The following is a 16,122-nucleotide window of genomic DNA, read 5'->3' as shown; positions in this document are numbered from 1 at the left end:
CTTATTTGCTAATTAAAAGGTACAGCTAATGCATTGGAGGAACTAGTAAAAATGGGTCCCAATGCAGTCTAATGTTTTTTCCTCTTCGTTGTACTATACCAGTGGTTCTCAAACTTTGAGAACTTGCCAAGTTAGGTTGGCAAACTGAGGTCCTATCCTTCTTCTTCTTTCTCTTTCTTTCTTTTTTTTTTTTTGACAGAGTCTCACTTTGTCACCCTTGGTAGAGTGCTGTGGAGTCATAGCTCACAACAACCTCAAATTCTTGAGCTCAAGTGATTCTCTTGCCTCAGCCTCCCAAATAGCTGGGACTACAGGTGCCTGGCTAGTTTTTAGAGTTGGGGTCTCACTCTGGCTCAGGCAGGTCTCAAACCTGTGAGCTCAGGCAATCTACCTGCCTCAGCCTCCCAGAGTGCTAGGATTACAGGCATGAGTCACCGTGCCCGGCCAGCCCTATCCTTCTTCAATGAGCCTGGCCTCTGTTCTTTATTAACCAATCTAGGTGATTCTGATACATATCAATGTTTAGAACCATGATACTCTGATATTAACTTCTTTTCTCTCTCTTCCGCATCTCTTAATCTCTTTTTCTCTTTTTTTAAAATTAAATCATAGCTGTGTACATTAATGCAATTATGGGTTACAATGTGGTGTCTTTATATACCATTTGAAATATTTTCATCAAACTGGTTAACATAGCCTTTACACCATTTTCTTAGTTATTGTGTTAAGACATTCATACTCCACACTTAGTAAATTTAACATGTACCCTTGTAAAATGTACCATCGTTGTAAAATATCCTTGTAAAATCCACCAATTACCCTTCCTCCACCCATCCTCCTCCCCTCCCTCTCCTCTTTCCCCTTCTTCTTGGGCTTTGAAACAGAGGCTCACTCTGTCACCCTCAGTAGAGTGCCATAGTGTCACAGCTCACAGCAACTTCCAACTCTTGGGCTTGAACGATTTTCCTGCCTCAGCCTCCCGAGTAGCTGGGACCACACGCGCCCGTGACAATGCCCGGCTATTTTCTGTTACAGTTGCCACTGCTGTCTTAGCTGGCCGGGGCTGGGTTCGAACCTGCCACCCTTGGCACATGGGGCCGGTGCCACAGGCGCTGCCCTTAATCTCTTTCTCTTTAAGAATAAACTACCTGGACTGGGTGCGATGGCACACACCTGTAGTCCTAGCTCTCTGGAAGGCTGAGGAGGGAGGATAGCTTGAGACCAGCCTGAACAAGAGATCCAGTCTCTACTAAAAATAGAAAAAAAAATAGCCAGTTGTTGAGGTGGGTGCCTGTAGTCACAGCTATTTGGGAGGCTAAGATGGGAGGATTGCTTGAGCTTAGGAATTCAAGACCAGCCTGAGCTACATAATGAGATCCCTTCTCTGAAAAAAGAAATAGGCCAGGCATGGTGGCTCATGCCTGGGAGGCTGAGGCAGGAAGCGCACTAAAGACCAGGAGTTTGAGGTTGCTGTGAGCTAGGCTGAGGCCATGACACTTTAACTTGTGTGACAGAGCAAGACTCCATTTAAGAGAAAAAAAGAAGAAGAAAACCTAGGGAATAAAGTAAACTGTTCATTGTGGAAGGCCTTAAATAACATTATTATAGTAGAAAATACAGGAGATAGAAAATAACTGAAAAGATCAATGCAACATTAGATTCAAATCTGTAGTTCCTGTAGCTACTTAAAACACGGTTTTAGAAACTAAACCAAACATTCCCAATAACAATAGAAACAATTAAAACAACATTTGCCATGAAAGTCCTTATATCATGCTTAGTATACAGAGGTAGGAAGATGTAAGAACCAGGACACGTAAGACACAACATTTTATCTACAAGTCCTGTTTGATTTCCTAAGGGTGTGGTTCCAAAACTTAGTTTTTTTGAAACTTCTTTTTTTTTTTTTTTTGAGACAGAATCTTACTTTGTTGCCCTCAGTAGAGTGCTGTAGTGTCATAGCTCACAGCAACCTCAAACTCTTGGGCTCAAGCAATCCTCTTGCCTCAGCCTTCCAAGTAGCTGGGACTATAGCCACCCACTACAATGCTGGCTATTTTTAGAGATGGGGTCTCACTCTTGCTCAAGCTGGTCTTGAACTTCTGAGCACAAGCAACCTACCCATCTTGGCCTCCCAGAGTGCTAGGATTACAGACATGAGCCCCCAGGCCCAGCCTTCAATCACTTTCTTCAGCTTCAGACTCAGATTCTTTTTCAGCATTTTTGAGACACTCTACAAACTTTTTCATTTGCTCAAGGAAGACATTTTCTTCCCTTTGCAACATGTGCATCTTTATATCGCTTCAGAATGGGCTCTTCACTCAGGACTTCAGCTATTAAAGCACCACTATTTTCTGGAAGGCTTTCGTGAAATGAATGTTGTCACAGCAATACTCTTGAGTCTTCAGTAACAAAGTCAGCTCAGTCTGGCCTTGAGTAGTAAAGACAACAAGTAGAGGGCTATATTGCTTCAAATGCTTGATGACTTGCTCTGCTACAAGCTTCTCTTTCTTATTCCGTTTCACAGTGCTCGTTATACTTGACCAGACTATTCCAGTGACAACTGGTTCTGGGAGTCGTTTTACTTCATCTCGTCCTTGACATATAAAATTATATCTTTAAATGGATCACCACGGGACATCTGTTTTTGAGCTCCTTCTGAGCTCCTATGGTTTGCTGATTCTGAACACTGAAAGCACTTTCAAGCCTGCCTCAGTAAAATATTTTGTGAAGTGTGCTACACTTTCCTCATTGGCAGGGAAGTGTTTCATCAGTCTGTTATCCATGCTGACTTTCCAAAGACTTGCACTACTGCATGGATTTTTTTTTATTAATCCATAATTTAAGGAGTTGTACAGCAAAAGCTGCTGAAACTCCTTTTTTAATCAAATTCTCATTATAAATGCTATTAAGAATAGATGCACTGGGTGGCGCCTGTGGCTCAAAGAGTAGAGTGCCAGCCTCATATGCCAGAGGTGGCGGGTTCAAACCCGGCCCCTGCCAAAAACTGAAAAAAAAAAAAAAAAAAAAAGGAATGGATGCATTAAGTTCTCCATTAGCCAGAAAATACTAGTCAACATAGCTACCTTGTTCCTCTCTGACTCTGAAAAACACTTTAAGAACAGCAGCTTTTTTACTTCATCTTCAAAACCTTTTTCTGGGCGTTCACAGAGCTTGATGAACGTGTTAAAAACCTGAGCAAATGCTTGCATGGTCTCTATGTCTTCTTGTGCTGCAGACACACAGACATCTGTATGCATCATGTTACCTGCCATTGTACCATCTGAGGCCACGATTCCACCAGCCACCAGAATGTCAAAGAGTGTTTCTGCATATCGATGCTAATCAAGTTTTGTTCCTGAAGCATCAAGAAATTTTGCTACTGCTTCCAAATCAGTACCAGTTTCAGTTAAACTTTGAATAATACAGTCTTGAAATTGAGAAGAGTCAAACCTCTCTGTTTCATCTCTTTTTCTGGTTTAAAAATGCTAGCCTGATAGCATTGACTTTTGCTGCTTTTGATTATTCATAAAAGACACCTGAATTTAAAGTGAATAGAGAATCATGGATATGGCAGCAACTGCAGTGGTGTCTCCTGTGCCACTGTAACTAGCAAGAGGGAAGAGATGCCACTCTCCCCACTCCTGCCCCTCACCCTGCCCCAGAAACTGGAGCAATCGAGCAGAGTAGTTCAGTTGGGTCCTCTCCAAGTCCAGTTCAGGATCACGTTGCTACTTGCATCACTCTTCTGCCTTGTCTGCTCCTGAAGAAGGAACAGATGGCTGTCCATGAAGAGAGATTCTCAGACTTGCTGGGAATGAAACCCTCACATAAAAAGGAGAAATGGAGCGTATTGTTCTTCTGTGAAGAGGAAGACTTAGTATATTCCTATTTCTAGAGCTCTCAACTCTAGCGCCTGCCCCTCCTCCCCAAATTCTACATAAAACCTTGAGGCAAAGACACAAGTGCTTTTGCCTGGCAGCCTGGCAGCTGCATGGACCCTTCACGATCTGTCGGCCCAGATAGAAGGTATGGGTTACTTTAGCTCAGCTGCTTCAGTGAGCATATCCTCAGTCATATTTATCTCAACTGCACATATGTGGACCCAACCACTCTTTTTCTAACCCAATATTCTCTTATTAATTGGCCTATACCAGGAGAAAGTAACTTCTTTAGTGTCAAGTCTTTTGCAACAGCTATAGGTATGATATTTGATGAGACAAAAATAAGGAGGAAAGTTAAAAAAATGAAATGGAGAAGGAAGGCAGATAAACAGAAAACTGGGGAAAGTAATGTAAAGGGAGGCAGAAAAGTTTTGGTAAAAATAGGCGGCACCCTAGCTCAGTGCGTAGGGCACCAGCCACATACACTGAGGCTGACAGGTTTGAACTGGACCCAGGCCAGCTAAAGCAACAATGACAACTGCAACAAAAACATAGCTGGGCACTGTGGCTGGCACCTATAGTCCCAGCTACTTGGGAGACTGAAGCAAGAGAATTGCTTAAGTCCAAGAGTTTGAGCTTGCTGTGAGCTGTGACGCCACCACACTCTACCAAGGGTGACATAGTGAGACTCTGTCTCAAAAAAAAAAGTTTTGGTAAAAATAATTACCTTTATTAGTGTTCCAGGTCTCTCAATCCTATCTCAATCCTTCACAAATTAATTGCTGTTGCTTTGAAACTGAAGCGATAAAAAGTTAACCTGGAGTGGCTTGGGCTTATTGCTCAGTGGCTAGGGCACCAGCCACATACACCGGAGCTGGTGAGTTCGAAACTGGCCTGGCCCTGCCAAACAACAATGACACTGCAGCCAAAAAATAGCTGGGTGTTGTGGCAGGCGCCCATAGTCCCAGCTACTTGGGAGGCGGAGGCAAGAGAATCACTTAAGTCCAAGAGTTCGAGGTTGCTATGAGCTGTGACGCCACAGCACTCTACATAGGGTGACATCGTAAGACTCTGTCTCAAAAAAAAAAAAAAGTTAACCTGGAGAATATAGTATAGTGTGGTCTACAGGAACTCAAAGTGCCCACAATTGCTTCTAGTGTTCATGATGAGAAAAGTTAGAGATTCACAAGGCCATTCTAAGCTAAAACAGCAAAGCACAGATTTTGCTTACAATCAGTTTGTTGGCTGCCTCTTTAATCTTGTCCACTTTGGCTTCTGAGAGTCCTTTGACATTGCATAGGGCTCTTCTTGTTGTCATTTGTATCCCTTTGATGGTACAGATTCCTACTGACTTCAGTTTCTTAATGTCAGCCACATTCTGTGAATAAAAGAATGAAATGGGCACAGCAGATTGAGAAAATGCCAGCCTGAAAGGCTCCCATACTATGTCATGTGCTTTTGTGTCCATCTCCTTGCACCATGATGCCAATTTTATACTAGCAGCCAGGTGGAACCCACCCACCATGTAACCAAATGTTCTGGAAATATCTGAGTAGAACATACTCAGCAGGCTGCCAAATGTTCTGACTGTGCCCTGATTTCCCAAGAATGTTAATGAGACTATGGCAATATAACAAGGAATTCAAAAGAAAAGTCTGTTGATGAAAAAGCTAACACTTTTATCACACATTCACCCTCCTCAGTTCAGCTCCTTCTTTCGACAAAACTTTACCACCAATATGTTCTTTTAAAATTTTAAAAGATTTTTTCCTCTGCCCCCAGGAGAATGCAAATAACTACATCATCAAAGGACCAGGATTTTCTCTTGCTTCTATTTTCTAAAACCATCTGAAAGAGATTAAATGTTAGGGCTATAAAAGATAATGTCAGTGGAGTTTTACTATCAACGGATTGTTGGTGAAATCCATCTAGTTTGTTACTCAGTCTGGATTTCTGCCAACAACATTTACTCCACTCACCTGACATACAGAACTAAATTTTCTGTTAATGAGGGCAGTAGATGTAGATAGATAAAGAGATGAGAAATGGATTCAGAGGGACCCTGGAACACCTCCAATTGGATCAATCGTTCTCAACTGGGGCCAGTTTGCCCCCAGGTACACTTGACATGTCTGGAGACATTTTTGGTTGTCACAACTGAGGGGTGCTAGTGAGTGAGTAGAGGGCAGAGAAGTTGCTAAGTATCTTACAAAACACAGGACAGCCCCTCACAACAAAGAATTACTCAGCCTCAAAGTCAATAAGGCTGATGTTGAAGAACTCTTGAGTTGAACAATTTTATGCAACATAGAAAAACGACTTACAATGCCATGTTTTTGTAACAGGTCAATGTCTTGAAACAAAGATTCCTAAAGGAGACGGAACAGAAAAAAAATGAAGTTTTGATTCTTTATATCCAACTATTTTGCATCTTTTAAAGAGTTAATTCAGTACTATTGACTCACTCCCAAATGTCTCAAACTCCTCTTCTCTAGACAAATCGGGGTGAGATCAATAATGTTTTTTCAAACACATTGCTGCATACTTACAGGAAGCACCTGCACTAAAAGGGCTGGGAAGCCAAGTACCTTTGTCATGTCCTTCATAATTTTTAAAAATCTTTATCCAAAGGAATGAAATAACATTTGACCTATGTTAAATGTTTTCTTAACCTTCTTTTGTGGGACCAAACTGCTATTTGGTCCCAGTGTGTATAGGTTCCAGTATGGCCATACCAGTTGCTAAATTGTTAAAATACTTTCATACCAGCTGCTAAGTAGCTTATTTTAGCAATCCTTGCCAAACAAGTTGTTACATATTTATAATCTATGTCTTATTTCTACTTTCAGTTTCTAAAAATAGTAACTAACAGAGAAGGAACTTGATTTTTGTGGAATGACTGGATGTCTACATCTTTCAACACTTTAGTGTATGTGTCACTTTAGTCACCTCTTCATCTTGGAGTCCTTGTTCTTCCTGCACAACCTGATCTTCCTTCATATTGAAAGCAAGCAGTAGAAAAATAACCAACTCTGCAAATATAAGAAATACCATTTAAGAAGTAGTTGTAGAGTTGCCAAGGATCAGAAGGACAGTAAGAAAACCATTTAGTCTGGAAAGACTGGGCTGACCTATCTCCTTTCTGCTGGGCATGTGGCATTGTTTGCTTTGTGGGTGTGTATGAAGAGTGGGGTGACTTACTAGGTTTCTTCTCTCCTTCCTCAACACTGCTCATCCCTTATCTTCAGTTTCTGCTGCACGGTTAATCATGACTATATGGTAATGTCTTTATTCTTGCCTTGGAATGTTATATAGAATTGCATGTTGCCACTGGCGCCTGTAGCTCAGCAGGTAGGGCGCTGGCCCCATATACCAAGGGAGGCGGGTTTGAACTTGGCCCCAGCCAAACTGCAACAAAAAAAATGGCCAGGTGCTCTGGTGGGCACCTGTAGTCCCAGCTACTTGGGAGGCTGAGGCAAGAGAATTGCCTAAGCCCAGGAACTGGAGGTTGCTGTGAGTTGTGACGCAATAGCACTCTACTGAGGGCAATAAAGTGAGACACTGTCTCTAAAAAAAAAAAAATAATAATAATTGCATGTTGCTATTAACCTTTCACGTTTATGTGTACTAACAACACTCTAAGAACCAGGCTGTTGTTTCATTCCTCCTTATATCCTCTCTGGCATCTTGATCTTAGTCTGTCCTCAATAAGCAGATTTTATTTTTCTCTTATACAATAAAAGCCTTCCCGCTGCTGATTAAGGAATGGGTGCTTTTGTAACACGCATCTTTTGGTTTCATATAACATTAACTATTCTTTCACAGTATTTTCTAGTTTCATGAGGGTTTTTTTAGATTTAAAAATATGGCAGATACAAAATATTATTCTATTAGAGCCAAGAGGCAGTTGGTCTTTGGTTGTAGAAGTTTGGGGGCTTTAAAAAATTTTTTTTAAGGCTAGGTGCCCATAGCACAGTGGTTACAGCGCCAGCCATATACACCAAGGCTGGCGGGTTCGAACCCAGCCTGGGCCAACTGAACAACAGTGACAACTGCAACAACAAAAAAGGTGGGCGTTAAGGTGGGCGTTATGGCGGGCGCCTGTAGTCCCAACTACTTGGGAAGCTGAGGCAAGAGAATCACTTAAGCCCAAGAGTTCAATGTTGCTGTGAGCTGTGATGCCACTGCACTCTACCGAGGGCGACATAGTGAGACCCTGTCTCAACAAATAAATAGATAAATTAATAAATCAATTAATTTTTAATTCTTAGGAATCCACAAGGCCTGGCTGTGTTCATTACAATAAAATATGGTCCGAGTAATTATTTTCTTGGTCTATCCTATTTCCTCATTTAATATCAAATTCAGGGGTTGGACCCAACTGCTGAGCAGAGGTGGGTCCCACGACCTTGCACCTCCAAACCGTGGAGTACGGAGGTGAAGGAAACGGTTGGCCAGGCCCCTCCAGGACGCGGTCCCTCAGATAGCTGGCTACACGTGCGATCACCCCGACTGTCCCCAGGAACAACAACAAAAGCCACCACCCAGTTCTTCTCCCCGCGATAAAACGGAAAGTTCGCCTTCGGTCTTTCTCAAGCGGTAGCTGATGCGTTGACAGATGGACGCCGCGCGGAGCCCGAGCTGTCCCCTGCGGGCGCGGGTAGGTCGCCCTGGACGCTTCCTCCCTCGGCAGGAGGCCAGGCCAGCACGGCCACCCGCCGCTTTCCTGACACCGGACTCTCTCGTGAGGAGGCTGAGGAGGCCTCTTCAAGACTGAGGTCTGATTAGAATCGGGAAGCGGGAAATCCCTCCAGATCACTGGGATTCCTTCCCGGGGCCCAGCGACGACCAAGTATTACCAGAAAAAGGGGCGAGATAGCGGAGCACGCGTTCCCGAAACCTCGTTTCTCCTCAGATTCTTCACACGCTTTCCCTTTCTGCCACTCACACCCCCTCGTACCCACAAGCTCCCCGAGATTTTCAAGATGAATCCCTTCTGCCCCCCGCCCGGGCTTTCTACTCCTCAGCTGACAGAATTCCAGCTCAGTCCCAGAACGTCGAGTCTGCAGACTCGCGCGGAGCTGACAGCAGGGTTTGGCGCCAAGCGAGGGGGGCGGGGCGAGGGGCGGGGCGAGGCGACCTGCGAGGGGGCGGGACCGGGGCGAGGGGCGGGTCCACAGAGGGCGCGTGCGAGGGAAACCCGGGGGCGTTCCGCATGGGCGTGACGGAGAATGAGGGACGGGGCGAGGGCCTAGAGGAAGTGTGTGGAGGGTAGGGGTCCTCAGGAGAGGGAACACGCTGAAGACCCCTCCTGCTGAGCTGGAGGAGGACTGAGGGGGGAAATGGGGTGGAAAACCTCGGGGGATGGTGTTTGCTGAGCCCAGGTGGCAGACGTGCACGAGAGGGAACCTCGGGTTAGGTGTCCAACAAGGGAATCTTTTCCCCCTAGCCCAAGGCTTTTCCCTTCATGCTTTTCATACCTCGCTTCATGATCTGCCCCTACAACCTCAGTGCTGTTAAGTTCTCTCTCAACATTTGCCACTCTTGTCTGTGATTGAGACGTCCAGAGCCCATTCAGGATAGAAAGGATTTTTTCTTTGTTTTAGCTTGAAGTTTAAAATAGACCATAGCAGCCAAACGTATTTTGGTTCAGCTTTTAAATAGAAGTTTCAGGCCAGTCTTCATGCCAGCAGAGACATCTCTGGCAGCGTCATCTTCCTCCCCTTAAATGGAAACTGACTGATGAAGAGAGGCATGAAACATTTGAAAGAGCATCTGTTGAGGTGGAGGCTGTGATGCATCTTGGATGAATTATCTGTGCAAACAGTTCTTTGGGTTCAAGACCTAGTACAGGGCGACCCTTTTTCTTCTGTCTGAATAATGTTGCTGGAATAAATAGCAAAAAAAAAAAAATCCCACAATACCAGTTGGCATTTTGGAGGACTTTCCCCACCCCCAGGTGGATTGTTAAAAAAGCCAACAAATAACTGCTGTTGTGCCTCAAAATCTGTTATTTTCCAGAAACATAGTCTGTCCTTCTTGTTAAATGCAAATTAATGCCCATTTGGGGAAGGAACTGGATAGCGATGATAGGCTTTCACTCCGAGGCCTCACCTAAAATAATTATAGTAATTTTTGAGCACCTCGTTAGATGAAGACATCAACAGTGTACAGAGGAGCTGCAAAGAGCACAGCAAGATGATTTAGGGAAATATAACATATGTAGTTTGGTGTAGTGACAGCTGGGAGACAGAAATGTTCATAATATTTGAAGGTTGTGTGCAGTACACTTAAGGAAAGAAACTGAAATGAGCTGGATAATGACAAATTCATGAAGTGAGGATAAAAGTCTTGTTTGGATATCATATTGATGGTTACATACAACTTTAACCATATTTTAAAACAACAGCAACAGGAAATGCTGGGGTCATTAAAAAAGTACACATGAAGACCTTTGCACTTAAATCAGGTCACACAAAAAAGATTAGTCTGCCTTCTTAATATTATAAAAAAAATTCTGAATGTGATAAGGTGGGATTTCAAATCAGTGAGGAAATGGAGAATTCAGTGATTGGTATTGAAGCAACTAGGTAACCACCTGGAAGAAAAATAAAATTGGAACCAAATACCAAAATAAATTATACCTTATACTAAAATAAATTCCAGATGGATAAAAAAATTAAATCTGAATAATAAAATAATAAAAATACTAGAAGAAACTATAAGAAACTTCTAACATTTCAAATTATCTTATAATAAGAAAACTATTTTTAAGCATGCAAAACTCAGAACCCAGAAAAGACAAATACATCAAGCTATATTACAAATATATCCTACATGGGCAGCAACTGTGGCTCAGTGAGCAGGGCGCGGGCCCCATATACCGATGGTGGTGGGTTCAAACCCAGCCCCAGCCAAACTGCAACAACAACAACAACCAAAAATAGCCGGGCGTTGTGGCAGGCGCCTGTAGTCCCAGCTACTCAGGAGGCTGAAGCAAGAGAATCGCCTAAACCCAGGAGTTGGAGGTTGCTGGGAGCTGTGACACCACAGCACTCTACCAAGGGTGATATAGTGAGACTCTGTCTCTAAAAAAATAATAAATAAATAAATATATATATATCCTACATGGCAAAATTCCACTTTCCTGTCCACAACATAGGCTAGCTATAGGCAAGCCAGAGGTTTTGTATCAATTATTAACTGGATAATATAGCTTGTTCAATTTTTCAAATCCTAGGAGTCTACAACTTATTATTTATTTTTTTTTAAATCTATTTATTTATCTTTGCAGTTTTTGGCCGGGGCTGGGTTTGAACCCACCACCTTCGGCATATGGGGCCGGTGCTCTACGCCTTTGAGCCACAGGCGCTGCCTCCCACAACTTCTTTATAAAATTTAAAAATTGTGTCATTTTTATGATAGTCTATGAAATAAAAAAACGGGCAATCAGTCAGTGGGATTAGTCAATCCTAAATTTTAAACCATTACACTTTACTGCCCCTCTGTGGACGATCACCTTATAACCAAACAGAGGTACATGATTTCAGTGTATACAGATGGGATTCCTCAAACTAGTTCCTGTGGAAATATATTCTTGGAGTTTTAAGAGCTCGAATTTGAGAAATGCTTTAATGGAAAACTAAAGAATGAAGGTTCATCACACACACACAAAACGAATTTCACTGAGTAGACATCTCCTTAAACATTTTAATTCATTCAGAAGATATTTTATTAATTTCCTAATAATATTTATCAGTCACTGTGCTAGTGTAGCCACATCAGACCAATCTGGTTCTCCTTTTATATAACAAAGTTGCAAGTTGTTTTTCAGTTGCAATAACTGTAACCTGAGCATGCCCAGAAGAACCAAGCATCCAACCACAGGTAGAACCTAAAGGCTTAGACCCAATAGGGATTGAATTAAGAAACCACACCTCATGGCAGGATCCAAGACCCAATCAAATCGAACCCTGGCATCAACCATGGCACCATCCAGTCAGATCACTCCTCCTGGTATCACCACCCCATTGCAAGATCCAATCAGGTCATGCCTCCTAACCCTCTTTTTTTTTGAGACAGAGTCTCACTATGTCACCCTCAGTAGAGTGCTGTACCATCACAGCTCACAGCAACCTCAAACTCTTGGGCTTAAGTGATTCTCTTGCCTCAGCCTCCCAAGTAGCTGGGACTACCTGCCACAATGCCCGGCTATTTTTTGTTGCGCTTGTCATTGATGTTTAGCTGGCCCGGGCTGGGTTCAAACCCTCTTCATACAAAACCTGCCCCAACCCCACAGCTCCGGGAGACAGATTTGAGCCTGACTCCTATCTCCTGGCTGGGCTGCTTGGCAATAAACCTTTCTCATTGCAAAAATCCAGTGCTTCAGTGTTTGGCTTTCTGTTGCATGTAGGCAAAGAGACCAGTCCAGTTTGGTGTTATTGTGTTAAGTGCTAGGGATTCAATGATAAACAAGATACCAACTTTAGTGGGAGCTATAGATGAATATATAGGCAATTACAGTAGCTACTACTTTAATAGTATAACCCTACAGACCACCTCTCTCCTTTTGAAAGATAATTCTCCATGAATATTTTCACTTTTCCACATAGTATGGGCTTTGGAGATTTTTTTTTTTTTTTTGAGACAGGGTCCCTCTCTGTTGCCTAGGCTAGAATGCCATGGGGTCAGCCTACCTTACAGCAACAGCAACCTCAAACTCCTGGACTCAAGTGATCCTCCTTCCTATGCCTCCAGAGTAGCTGAGGTATGTACAACAATGTCCCACTAATTTTTCTATTTTTTGTAGAGACAGAGTCTCACTCTTGCTCAGGCTGGTCTTAAACTCCTGGCCTCAGGCAATTCTCCCACCTCAGCCTCCCAGAGTGCTAGGATTACAGCTGTGAGCCACCATGACCAGCCAACTATGTGTTTTTAAACATAAAATTCACCTTTAACTCACAAACAATTCAAAATCAGGACTAAAGGATTTTAATTTTATCTCTTCTAGTTTAACATCTGAGTTTCTTCTCTTTCATGCTGAGAAATTGCTTCCCAGCAACACTGGCAATGACAGAATGAGAATATCACACAATTACTCATTTGCTTTGTTCCATGTTCCAGTAAATGCTTTTTAAATGTTAATCCTCTTTGATGCTTTACTCCCTCCCCTTATAAAGGGCAAAGAATTCTTCCCCATAATTTTCCCTTGTGATATTTACAAAGAAGAGAGAAATGGCTTTTCATCTTTAGCTTCCTGAGAGCCCTGTGGTTATGAGTCCTCAGTAATTTCTGGAAGGGGTCCGTGCAAGGATGATCTTGGCCCCAAGCTGTGCAAAGAATGTTCCTGAGAGATGACAGTGCAGCTTTGTCTTGGGTCCAGTAAAACAAGACACCTTCTTTCGCCAGGGCTAATGGCAGAGGTGGATAAGGAACCGGCAATTACAACCTATTATTATAGGGACTGTAAAATGAGTGCTGGAAAACACAGGAGGCACTTGCACTAATCCTGCTGCTGGGGTGTCCTCTTCCAAGAGGAATGGACATCTAATTTGGGTCTTGAAGGAGAAGCAGGAATTAGTGATGTTGGCAGTTAAAAGGGAGGAGAAGGGATTTTCAGGTATAGAAGGAGCATCAGGCAAAGGCTCCAGAAATAGGAGAGTCTGGTTCCCAGGGGAACAGCAGATACAGAGCTGCCTGTGCTAGGTAGTAAAGGGAAGTCCAGAGAGTGTGCTGTGGTATGCGGTGCCCAGGACTTGGCAGGTGCTCTACTATCCAGTTTCAGGAGAAGAGTATACTTTCTAAGGACAATTATAATAATAACAATGGTAACAAGCTCATTGGAATTACTAAGCGAAAGATACTGTGCCAAGAACTTTACATAAATTGTCTAACCATCACAACCACCCTCCCCGTAGGCATTCCCTTCTGCATTCAGAAAAACAAGTCCAGGCCCTGCACTGCCTGCAATCCCAGCACTATAGGAGGCAGAGGCAAGCGGATTGCTTACTTCAGGAGTTCCAAACCACACTGAGTAAGAGTGAGACCCCATCTCTACTAAAAATAGAAAAACTAGCCAGAAGCCAGGCGCAATGGCTCACACCTATAATCCCAGCACTCTAAGAGGCCAAGGCAGGCGGATTGCTTAGCTCATGGATTAGAGACCAGACTGAGCTAAGGCAAGACCCCGTCTCTACTAAAAACAGAAAAATTTTAGCTGGGCGTTGTGGCAGGTGCCTGTAGTCCCAGCTACTGAAGAGGCTGAGGAAGAGGATCTAGAGCCCAGGCAACAAAGTGAGACTTGGTCTCAAAAAAAAAAAAAAGCAAGTTCAGAAAGGTCAAGTTGCACTGCTTCTAATCAAAAGTCAAACATCCTTTATGAAGCAGGGCATTTATTTGTTTATACATCTGTCTCCCTCTTCCAGATTGTGAGCCTTGTAATGTCAGGGACTGCATCTTATCTCTGTAACATGGGGCTGAGAGCAGGGATAGCACAAAGTAGGCAACAAATACTTACTAAACCTCTCCAAACCCCGGTTTTCCTCCTAGGAGAAATGGAGGTAACATTATCCACCTCATGGGGCCACCAAGAGGGTTAACGGAAATAATGTCTAAAATGGGCTTAGCAGAGCACTCAGCACACAGCAAACACTCAACAAATAATATCTCCTAATGATCATCTCTATTATGTTATACAATGATATCATAAGTGAATTAAAGAATTAGCATGAATGATGTAAATTAATTTAAGTAGTGACTTTGACCCATGGCAGGAGTGAACTTTAATATTCTTTGTCCCATGGACTGGGGATAACTAAATGCATCTCTGTTTATTGTATCATTTTTTGTTTTGTTATTTCTGTTTCATTCATTTTATTTTAGTTTTTCTATTTATTTATTTAGAGACAGAATCTTGCTCTGTCACCTTGGCTAGAGTGCAGTGGTGTCATCATAGCTCATTGTGACCTCAAACTTCTGGGCTCAAGCGATCTTCCTGCCTCAGCCTCCCAGATAGCTGGGACTATAGGTGTGTGTCGTCTATAGAAAACTGGCTAAGTTTTCTATTTTTTGGTGGAGCAAGAGCCAGACTGGTGTCGAACTCCTGACCTCAAGCAATTGTTCTGCCTTGGCCTCCCAGAGTACTAGAATTATAGGCGTGAGCCACTGCACCAGGCCCTGTTCTGTTTTAGATTAAATCAGACACAACTACAAGCTTCACCTATAAAGTATCTTTTGATTCTTGGACAGAAATTCACTCAAGTGAGCTGGAAGGTGAAAGGCGCAGGATGAATGCCTCCTTTTTCTGTGCTGCTTTTGGCTTCTTGGTCATCTCTGCCTCTGCCTCTCTGTGGATAAACCATAAAGACACAAACAGAAACATATTTAAAAAAAAAAAAACAAAAAACAGTGTGATCAAGAAAATGAAGAAAGGAATCCCTAGGATTTTGTAAACAGCCTAGAAATTGACCACCCCAGGGAAGCACGTCAGAAGGCTGGAAAATGGCATACCTCCCGAGCACAGGACACAACTACAAAAGGAACTCTACCGAACAAACGCAAACATTCTCACCTAATTGTTTATATGCCACATGAATTTAAAATAAAAAATAAATACAAAGAAGGTAGGAAATGACATTGATAAGACTATGTAAATTGTCCGAATGTACCAGGTGGAGATTTATACAACCAATGGAGAATTTGGAGATGAATTGTGATAAGTACATTTGAAAAAAAAAATAAATAGACTTTGTTCCAGGGGTAGCGAAGGTTTTGCAAGAAAAGAAAAATAACCATAGAACACTCCACGGCTCAGCAGCAGTAGTTGATGGTATCATCATGCTGGGTTTTTCTTTGTTTTTGTTTTTTTTGAGACAGAGTCTTACTATGTTGCCCTTGGTAGAGTGCCGCAGCGTCACAGCTCACAGCAACCTCAAACTCTTGGACTTCAGCGATTCTCTTGCCTCAGCTTCCCATGTAGCTGGGACTACAGGCACCTGCCCCAGCGCCCAGCTATTTTTTGGTTGTAGTTGTCATTGTTTGGCAGGCCTGGGCTGGATTCGAACCTGCTAGCTCTGGTGTATGTGGCTGGTGCCCTAGCTGCTGAGCTACAGGCACTGAGCCATCATGTTGGTTAATGATGCAACCAAAATTACAAGGTAAACCACCAGGAGGATGAGAGATGGGAAGTATGTGCATACATGAGGCGCCCAGCCCTTCTCTTTCCCAGTGAGATGTCAAT

At 43.0% G+C, this 16,122-nt stretch overlaps 2 protein-coding genes and 1 pseudogene across 2 annotated transcripts in view; all 3 read right to left on the bottom strand.

Annotated features, from left to right (window-relative positions):
- The window catches only part of DMC1 (DNA meiotic recombinase 1), a 38,970-nt gene extending 31,832 nt beyond the window's left edge, over nucleotides 1-7,138 (bottom strand). Inside the window, exons 1-4 of the mRNA XM_053584897.1 lie at nucleotides 7,086-7,138; nucleotides 6,834-6,916; nucleotides 6,209-6,253; nucleotides 5,116-5,262 (exon numbers count right to left, since the gene is read on the bottom strand). Coding sequence (XP_053440872.1) covers nucleotides 5,116-5,262; nucleotides 6,209-6,253; nucleotides 6,834-6,916; nucleotides 7,086-7,119 — 309 coding nt within the window. The 5' untranslated portion in view covers nucleotides 7,120-7,138. The remainder of the gene's footprint in view (nucleotides 1-5,115; nucleotides 5,263-6,208; nucleotides 6,254-6,833; nucleotides 6,917-7,085) is intronic.
- On the bottom strand, nucleotides 2,178-3,536 carry LOC128581735 (eIF5-mimic protein 2-like; annotated as a pseudogene).
- A 5,552-nt stretch (nucleotides 7,139-12,690) lies between the features above and the next one.
- The window catches only part of FAM227A (family with sequence similarity 227 member A), a 63,386-nt gene continuing 59,954 nt past the window's right edge, over nucleotides 12,691-16,122 (bottom strand). The window contains exon 18 of the mRNA XM_053584902.1: nucleotides 12,691-15,229. The gene's annotated coding sequence lies outside the window, so the exon portion shown is untranslated. The remainder of the gene's footprint in view (nucleotides 15,230-16,122) is intronic.

This window comes from Nycticebus coucang, chromosome 3 (assembly GCF_027406575.1).
Source record: "Nycticebus coucang isolate mNycCou1 chromosome 3, mNycCou1.pri, whole genome shotgun sequence".
NCBI classification, from domain to species: domain Eukaryota; kingdom Metazoa; phylum Chordata; class Mammalia; order Primates; family Lorisidae; genus Nycticebus; species Nycticebus coucang.
The sequence above is the reverse complement of the archived record's forward strand: the minus strand, read 5'-3'. Positions and strand labels throughout refer to the sequence as shown.